The sequence below is a fragment of the Lemur catta genome, chromosome 1 (assembly GCF_020740605.2).
Source record: "Lemur catta isolate mLemCat1 chromosome 1, mLemCat1.pri, whole genome shotgun sequence".
In the NCBI taxonomy this organism is placed as follows: domain Eukaryota; kingdom Metazoa; phylum Chordata; class Mammalia; order Primates; family Lemuridae; genus Lemur; species Lemur catta.
Genome location: NC_059128.1, coordinates 11,178,132 through 11,186,946, shown reverse-complemented (window position 1 = coordinate 11,186,946; position 8,815 = coordinate 11,178,132). Strand labels below are relative to the sequence as shown.

The following is an 8,815-nucleotide window of genomic DNA, read 5'->3' as shown; positions in this document are numbered from 1 at the left end:
TCGACCCACAAAGCTCTGGCAAGGAAGAGGATCAAAGCATTTGCCCAAGATCCTATCCTGGGGTGAGGCCACAGGGGCTAGTCACCGTGGTAGGTGCAGGGACCCACAGTGAACTCGGCAGGCACCCTCCACCCCAACCCTCAGGGGGCCGACACTCCTTCCACCCCTGTCTTTGGAGGGATACTCACCTGAGACCCTTCTCATCTCTCCTCAGTATTGTACCTGGAAGGCTCGGTTCTTGTGTTTGAGGACATCTTCAGACTGATCGCGTTCTACTGTGTCAGTAGGTAAGTAGACCCAGCCCTGCAGGAGGTCATCTGGGTGGAAGCGTCCTAGGGAAGCCCCAGAGGATGCAGAGACAGGGGACATCCCTGGCTTAGCCCTGGTAACCACGAGGGGACATGTTACCTCTGAGCTCCCGGGACCATCTGATAAGAGCCCCTCCCTCACCACCACCTCCCCCTGTGGCTCACGGCCCATCTCCCAACTTCCTGTGTACCAGTGTCAAGGACAGCTTGGAGTCCAGCGTGGACTTGACCGGGGCCCACTGCAGGGGTTACAGAAGGACACTCCTGTAGGGCCAGCAAGAGGAGTGGATCCCCCTTCGTGGGAGGGAGGTTGTGAGGATTATGCAGCTGCTGGGCGGGGCAGGTGTCTGGTAACCACCCTGAGAACTGCCCTCTTTATTCAGAACTGGTTTCAGGTCAGTAAGAATTTAAAAATACATTTTGGTGCTGTAAACCAAGCATGGGTAGGGAACCTTTGGCCTTCTGATTTCAAGATTGTTCTTTTCTAAGCACCGAAGGAGGCAAGAAAAGCTTCATTTTTCTCTGCTGCACTCCTTTAATGAAGGGATGTATTCTGTGAAGTCTGGATTCAGTTGAGGGGCCACACTTAGGGATCGGAGGGCCACATGTGGGCTTGGGGCTACAGATTCTGCACCCCTGCATGGGCAGGATGTGTTGGGGTCCTGAAGTGAGTTCCAGGCCCACTGCTTCATGCTGCCTCTGGCAAAAACCCCTCCCCACCTACCAGGACCCTCCTGGGCCCAGATGGGCAGAAAAGGTGACACTGATAATAATATTTGATGCTAGCAGCTGCCCCCTGTTAAAGGCTCACCAGGTACCCAGCGCTGTGCTAAGGGCTTTTATACCCATTGTCTTCCTAAGTCTTGCAAACAGTTCCCAGAGGTAAGTGCTCTTGTGATCCCCATTTTACAGATGAGGAAACTGAGAGGGAGAGAAGTAACTCGCGTAGCTGGTAAATGGCAGAGCAGAGACTCACACTAGACACAGCTCCAAAGCCCACGCTGCAGCCGCCGCACTGTGCACATCCTGCTGTAATTCTCAGGACCTAGCACGTCCCGCAAGGCCACATTGGAGGCCCCTTGGCCCTTTGTACAGTACAACATGTCAGGCTCGCCAGGGGACAGGCCCTTTCCTGTTCCGAGAAGTTGTCACCTTAGTAGAAGCCTACATAATGTTTGGTGCATGCTGGGTGCTGTGAGTGAATGCATGAATGATTGAATGATGACATAACCGCAAAGCCCAGAACTTGAACTGGTTACTTAATCTCTCTGAGCCTCAACTTCTTCCCCTGTAAAATGGGAATGATAAGATTAACTATACTGAAGCCGGAGGAGGGAAGAAGAGAAACGCATGTAAAGAGACAGCCTCTGGCCCCAGAAATAAAAAAAGAGACAAGTTCTGCTTCAAGGTGCTCACCCCCCATTCTAACACAAACCCTCATGCTCTAGGCTGCATGGTGGACTGGCATGAGGATTCTAGAGAGGGTTTCCAGACCTGGCTGGGTCCCACAGTCAACAGAGAGCTGGTTAAAAATACAGACTCCTGGGGCCCAACCCAGAGATCCTGACTCCGTGGTCTGGGGTGGGCCACGGGAATCCGCATTTATGAGGAGGCCATCTGCAGACCGAGGTTTGAGCTCTGCTTCCAGGGTATTGATACTGATTGCTCAGCTGGGGGTCTTCTGGGGGCAGGCTCTGGGGCAGAATTCATATGCAAGGGATGATTGAGGACTTGCCCCCAAGGAGAAAGCAGCGAGGGATTAGGGAGCAAGGTAGGACCCAGTGAGGGTGCAATTGCAGGCCCAGCCCAGCCCAGCCTGAGGGCATAAGGTAGACCTGGGCACCCCGAGGCATTTGTGAGACCTCAGCATCCCAGGATGAGCCCCTGGGGGTCACAGGTGCCCCTGCTTGGGAGCAAACCCCGCAGAGGCTTGGTAATGCATGTGCAGAGTCTGGGCAATGCGTGTGCAGAGTCTGGGCAATGCGTGTGCAGAGCCAGCAAGGGGTCTGGGCCAGGTGGGGTGCCAGCAGCAACTGCCACGACTACCTCCCGTGGATTGGGCGTCTGTGTCCAGTCAGGCTTTGTGCTGGGCACTGCCTACACAGAGTTCTTTCTAACCCCGACAACGATAATACCCGTAGGGAAGGTATTATTATCAGCAGAACCATGGCAGGAGGCTAATGAGCCCACCCCAGGGCTGTGCTGAGCATCAGACCCCATGACCCCTGCAAGGGGCTGAGCAGAGCAGCCATCATGAAGTGAGTGCTCAAGAAACCATCAAGTATATTCTTACTGCTGTTCTAGATGAAGAAATAGAGGCTGGGGGTGGGACCCGCCTTAGGTGGCACAGCTCAGTTCTGAGCTGGATTTGAACCCAGGTGCATCTGAGTCCCAAGCCCCAGCTGCTTCTGCCCAGCACACTGCCAGGCCTGGAACCAAGAGGACACCTGTGCTGCTCCCCCACCAGCCTTTCCCTCCACCTATGGGAGACGTCAGGCCCCACTGGGGGCCAGGCAAAGAAGAGTAGGAAGGGAATTCTAGGCAGAGGGAATGGCATGTGCAAAGTGGGAAAGCTATGGGCAGCCTCAGGGAGTGGCTTTGTGGGTCGAACTGAATACACGAGTGGGAGGTAAGATGCTCAGAAGGCCTCGAACGCCATGCCTAGGAGTTGCAGAGACTTCCTTCTGCCAGTGCTGTGAGCCTGTTGCTGACAGTTAGACTGCTCTTTGGCAGGGCAGTGTGGCCACAGCAGGTGGTGGGATTGAAGCAAGGGGAGAGTGGAGACCACTCTGGGGCTGCTGCCACCATCAGGGCCCTGTATGGAGGCACCTGCCCCTGGCAGTGGCTGGGGGAACCCAGAGGGGTGGGGGCAGCCACCTGGGGGGCAGCTGGGGGCGGCCGGGGAGATGCCAGTGGTTTCTGCCCTGGGTGTCAGGAGGATGGACACACACGATCATCTCTGGAGTGCTCACTTGGTGCCAGGCGCTCTGTTCTGCCCCTTGCAAGGACCGCGGGGTCTGATCCTCAGCACAGCCCTGGGTGTGGGAGTCATCAGCCTGAAGAAGTGGGTGCCATGACGCAAAATGAGGAAGGAAGGGAGGGGCCTCCTGGGCCTGCCCCCCAAGGATGTGCCCAGTGTCGTGACTCAGCAGCCACCTCCTTTCCTGGATGAGGGGTACAAGGGCAGGTTGGTCATCTTCGCCCTTGGACAATCTCTTATCATGGTGCCTGGGGACCTGTGACCTACGGCTGGCCGGTCAGAGGTACTGGTGGCCTGGGACTTGCAAGTGCACCTGCAGCGGGGGCGTCTTGTGGGACTGAGCCCTGAAGGCTGCAGGGTCTGCCCCTCACTCCAGGTAACTAGTGTAGGAATGGACTGAAGTGCTGGGTTCCCAGTTGGTGTCTGGAGAATTGGAGAGTGGGGGTTGGTGCAGGAAGACAACTCGGGGGGGTCACAAAATCAGTGTAGTGGATCGTGACTGGGTTTTTTTTTTAATGCAAAAGTAAACTGGACTAGAAACTATCAGAATGTGTCTCACGTAGTTGGAACAAGTCTTGTTTCGCTAAGGTTTTGTTTTAGTTGTGTGTGTGTGTGTGTGTGTGTGTGTGTGTGTGTGTGTCCACGCTGCATCATGTCAGATGTGTTTCTCACTGACAGTCGTGGCCAGAAACGCTTGAACGGCACCAGGTGGGAGAGGGGCACTGGAGCCCTGGGCAGGAGCCGGCCCTCCGCAGTGTGGGGGACGTGTTAGAGCACTTGTTCTAAAACTCCCATTTTTAAAATCTCTATTGTTGTGAAAGCTTTTTAATGGATTTAATGGTATGAGGAAACACACACACCCGCCTCTGGAAGGTTGCTTCATGTTAATATTTTGTAACAGCCCCGACTTCAGGGGCCCTGAGTCCCACCCAGCTCTACATCCATCAGGGTCCCCTTGCGAGCTCCTTGGAAATGTGGATTCTCAGCCCACCCCAGACCCGCTGCCGGGTTCCCTTGGGCGTGGATCTAGCAGTCTGCACTTTAGAAGTTCCCCAATTCTGAACCAGGTAGTCTGCAGAGTATGAACGTGTGTTGGGGACCCAGTGGAGCTCCTCGCAATCGTCCATTTCTCTTTTGGTTTTCGTTGTCAGTGAGTGTTCAGGTGGAGGCCCCACCACCGCTGCACCCCACCTGAGGGCTTTCCTGGCATTTCCACGACCCAAGGACTCAGCATTTGGGTGTGAATAAGCGGTGCATCTTACCGCCAGTTTCAGACTCCTGCCTTTTCCCTCTTTGCACCCTACTAATATTTATTTAGGCAGGATGGCTTGCCACCCTGACCCCAAACTGGCAATTGGCCTGGGTTCCACCTTCGTGGATGAGCAGGAGGGCACCCCTGAGATGCACTGAAGCTGAGGTGGAGACTGGGGTGCTCGGTCATTGTTCTTTTAGAACTGGGAGGAGGGAGCTGCTCCTTCAGCTTGCGATCATTTACTTTTGAGCCCAGCGGGCATTTTTGGGGTGTCAGTGGGTGCAAGGCTGGGAAAAGGGGGTCAGTTTGGCAAACTCTGTCATTTCTTAAAATATATATACCTTGTGGCCTAGCAGACCCATGTATAGTTATCTATCCGATAGAAATACTAGCTGGAGGGCAGGAAGATTTTGTGCTGAAATTGTTCTCTGCAGCATAGTTTGATCCTGTGGCCATCTGGAAATAGCTTTTTGCTAATAGTGAGTAGTCCAGGGATTAGGAGCCTGAACCCTGGAGCCAGTCTGCCTGCACTCAAATTCAGGTGTTGTCACTTGCAAGCTTTGGAACAGGGACAAGCCATTAGTCTCTCCATGCATCAGTTTTCTCAACTATGAGATGGGTCTAAGGAAATACCCACTTCATGGAGTTGAAGAGAGGATTTAAAGAGCTCATGTACGTAAAGTGCTCACAGCAGGGCCTGGGCACTTAGCAGCTCTATGTGGGTTAGCGTTGTGAGAGGAAAGCAGCTTGGCTGTCCACCAAAAGAAGAAAAAGAAATGACGGTTGTCCCATGGAATACTCTGCAGCACAGAAAAGAAAGAGATTAGTGTAGATGTTTGAGATTGTGAAAACGCCCCCTATATAGAGATAGCTTTATTGTTAAATGAAGGAAGCAAGCTGCAGAACAATATATAACATAATGTCATTTTTGTTTTTTAAAAAAATGGTGTGCGCATGTGTATGCAAGTCCATGTGTGCACGTATATGTTCACAAGTGTGTGCATGTGTGTGCACATGTGTGCACATGTATGTGCATGTGTGTGCACGTGCGCTCATGTGTGCATAAAGAAGAGCCAGGCAGGTCTCTCCCAGAGTGTTGGCAGTGGGACGCTCTGAAGAGGGAGGACCTGCACATTTTATTTCAAGCACTTTTTGTATTGTTTGGCTTTTCTACAGCGAATATGTGTTTCTTTTCTAATTAAAAAAAAATCTAACGTTTTTTGAAATGACGATGACAGTAGTGCTCACATCATAGGAGTGTTACAAGGATTGGGTGGGATGACATAAGTATAGCTCTTTAGTGCTTGATCGATAGAGCTTGATGCGTGATAGTTCCTTTTCTCTCAAAGAAAAGTGTAAGTTAAAGGTATTGTCCTGGATAGAATCAAGTTTTGTATTAGTATAGATTTTAAAATGTGTTGGTGTTTCTGTCAGAAAGTTGCTACTAGCTGGGTGGTCTCAGGCAAGTCCCTAACCTCTCTGAGCCTCTGTGTCATCGGCTGTAAAACAGAGGTACCAACGCCTGCCGTTAGAGTTGCTGTGATATAATGTAACAGTAACATCCTTTGACAGAAGGCCTGCAACACACCTAGCCCAGCACTTGGCCCATAGCAGATGCTCAGCAAACACCCACGTCCCGTATATGCCTTTCCTTGGCTGGGCAGACGTGGCCCCTGGGGAAGTGCAGCACTGGCTGTGTGGAGAGAGGTAGAGGCGGATGCAGCCCTTGAACACAGGGCCATGGAGGAAGAAGAAATCTGTGGTGTGGCCTTGAAGGATGTGTGAAATCTGGGTAGCCGTGGGCAGTGAGGACAAGGGGGCTGTTCCCTCTGTGCACAACTCAGATGGGAAATGAGCAGGGCACAGTCACTGCAGGAAAATGCGCATGATGTTTTGGGGGGCCGTGGGGAGGCCCCTGAGTGCAGGGGAAGGAGCTGTGTGGAGATGGACGTGGGAACAACCTTGTTGGGGGGAGGGGCGTGGGGAGGCACAGATGAGCTGAGCGACCTCTGCTGGCCATTGTGATAAGCACACAGTGACAGTGGGCCCATTGGAAACCCTGCAGACAGGCCAGACAGCCAACCAGGGAAACTGAGGCATCTCGGGGATGACTGTTACCACCCTTCAAAATTAGAGATGAGGCAGTGGTGGCAGGGCAGGGCCTGAGCGGCACAGCACTGAGGGCCCGTCTGGTCTGGCCATCAGAAGGCCTGGGGTTTGCAGGAACATCACACAACAGTGACAATGAAGAAGATGCAAAACCCCCCAGCCCATCTGACAGCTGAGGAGCCCAAGGCCGCCCCCAGGGCATCTAGAAAGGGCCTAGAATCTTGTGCCATGGCCCACCCCATCCGCTCTTCCATAAATGGAAGTGTCCTCCCAGCACGAAAGCGCTTCCCAAGGGGTAGGTGGGAATAGCTGGGAGGTCGCAGAAGCCGACACCGCTGAGCAGAGAGCCCTGGGCAGGCGGGGAGGTGGTCGGGGACCCAACTGGGCTGGACCCAGGGGCTGCCCAACTGTCCCTGCTGTGCGTCCCAGCGTGGAGCAGCGAGGGTCGGAGGGCAGGAAGGGGCGGGTCGCTCGCCTTACCCTAAACATGCCTCCAGAGGAAGCTGGCCTGGCTCAGCAGGCCGGGAGAACCAAGAAGGGTGCCCCCTCCCCACTGAGGAGGGTCTCCCAGGTCCCGGGGTCCCTAGTGCCAGCGCTGGCCCTGGGCCTGCCGGACGCTCCTCAGGGCTCTGCCCCTCGGCTGCAGGGGGGTTTCCAGGCTGCATGGAGACCCCAGCGGCCAGCGGGGTCGCCAGCGTCCTTCTTTATGGGCTACAGCTTTGGGCAGTGGACACTATGGACCCCTCCCCAGACATGACCTCTGACCCCTCGTGTCTTCACAGAGATTTGCTGCCCTTCACGCTGAGGCTGCCCCAGGCCATCCTTGAGGCAAGGAGCTTCACAGACCTCGAGACCATCTCCAACCTGGGCCTGGGTAAGTCCCCTCAAGGGGCCAGGGCAGTCAGCGGGACTTTAGAAAATGGGGCCGTAGGACTGCCTGGGTGACCGCCTGTGCGGAGGGACGGGTCCTGAGTCCCAGCTCCCTGGGACCACCCACACCCTGCCCCAGGCTCTGAGCACCGTATCAGGGGGATTGTCCAGTTTCCAATGCGCGGCCTTTAGCAGCTGCCCGGGAGGTCCTGAGGGCCAGCCTCGTGGGGTCTGAGGGAGCTGGGGCCAGGCAGGGCCAGAGAGGCCGGCATGGCTCCGGGAGAAGCTGAGCTCAGCACAGGGCCCCCGGGTGGTGGCCAGGGAGAGGGCCCCAGCAGCCTGGACCCCAGCCCGGCCCTCATCAGAAGGAAAAGTGGCAGGAACGTGATTGTGAACTGGAGTGTGCCCCTCGCCCCCTGGGCCTGCGCCCGCCCAACCAGCTGACCCTAAGCACCAACCCTCCCACCCCTGAGCTTCTGAGGGATGAAGGGGCGGGGGGAGGGAAAGAAGAGGAAGCCAAGGAAGGGCCAGGGACGTCTGATCCCAGCCCTCTCACTTAACCGGAAGAACAGCTCCGCTTATTGGGCTCTTGCTGGGTGTCAGCCACGCTGGGTGCTCTGCAGGGACACAGTCAGCCAGAGCTGACCTAGAGCCAGGGCTGCACCGAGCTGGCCCTTGGGAAGCCACAGCACGCCAAGTCTGTAGCTGCCGGGAAGCCAGGCCAGCGCCTCTGTCACTGTGTGTTGGGAGCAGAGAATTTCCTATAGGGAACAGGGAGGGTGTTTTAGGCAACTGCTCCAAGAGCTGCTGCAGGCTCCAAAGCCTGGGCAAAGGCCCAGAGCCGTGCAACCTGGGGCCGTCAGATCACACTTAAGGACAAAGCAGTTCATCGGTAAGTCTTTATTAAGACTCAAGCATACAGGGGACACAGCGGTCCATGGGGCTGAGTGTACTGCCCACCACACTGTGCCCTGTCCACCAGTGTTTGTGGAATGGAGGAAGCAGTGACCCGGAGGGCAGAACCAGGTCATTACGAGCAGACCTAGGGTCGAAGAAGACACCCCCTGGTTCCCAGGCCAGGCCACTGTCTGCTACTCAGAGGGGACAGCAATGCAAGAGACACCAGAAGGCAGCCCATGGTCAGGGGCTGGGAAGTAGGAGGGGTTCAGGCCCTGGTGCTAACATTTGAGGACCACTGACTGCTTCTAACGTGTTCAGCTGCACGCTCATCACAGCTTCAAACAGCCCTGTAAGGCAAATAGTGCTATTATCATAACCCCCCTTGTGTGGCAGAGG

At 55.2% G+C, this 8,815-nt stretch overlaps 1 protein-coding gene across 3 annotated transcripts in view; it reads left to right on the top strand.

The window, feature by feature from the left end:
• RIN3 (Ras and Rab interactor 3) overlaps positions 1-8,815 on the top strand; it is a 119,015-nt gene that overhangs the window by 71,764 nt on the left and 38,436 nt on the right. For 2 of the 3 annotated variants that reach the window (XM_045561832.1, XM_045561848.1), the window contains exons 4-5: positions 215-287; positions 7,432-7,523. In XM_045561832.1, the coding sequence (XP_045417788.1) occupies positions 215-287; positions 7,432-7,523 (165 nt within the window). Of the gene's footprint in view, positions 1-214; positions 288-3,470; positions 3,665-7,431; positions 7,524-8,815 lie in introns of those variants that run through there. The other variant, XM_045561842.1, reaches the window with a different exon arrangement.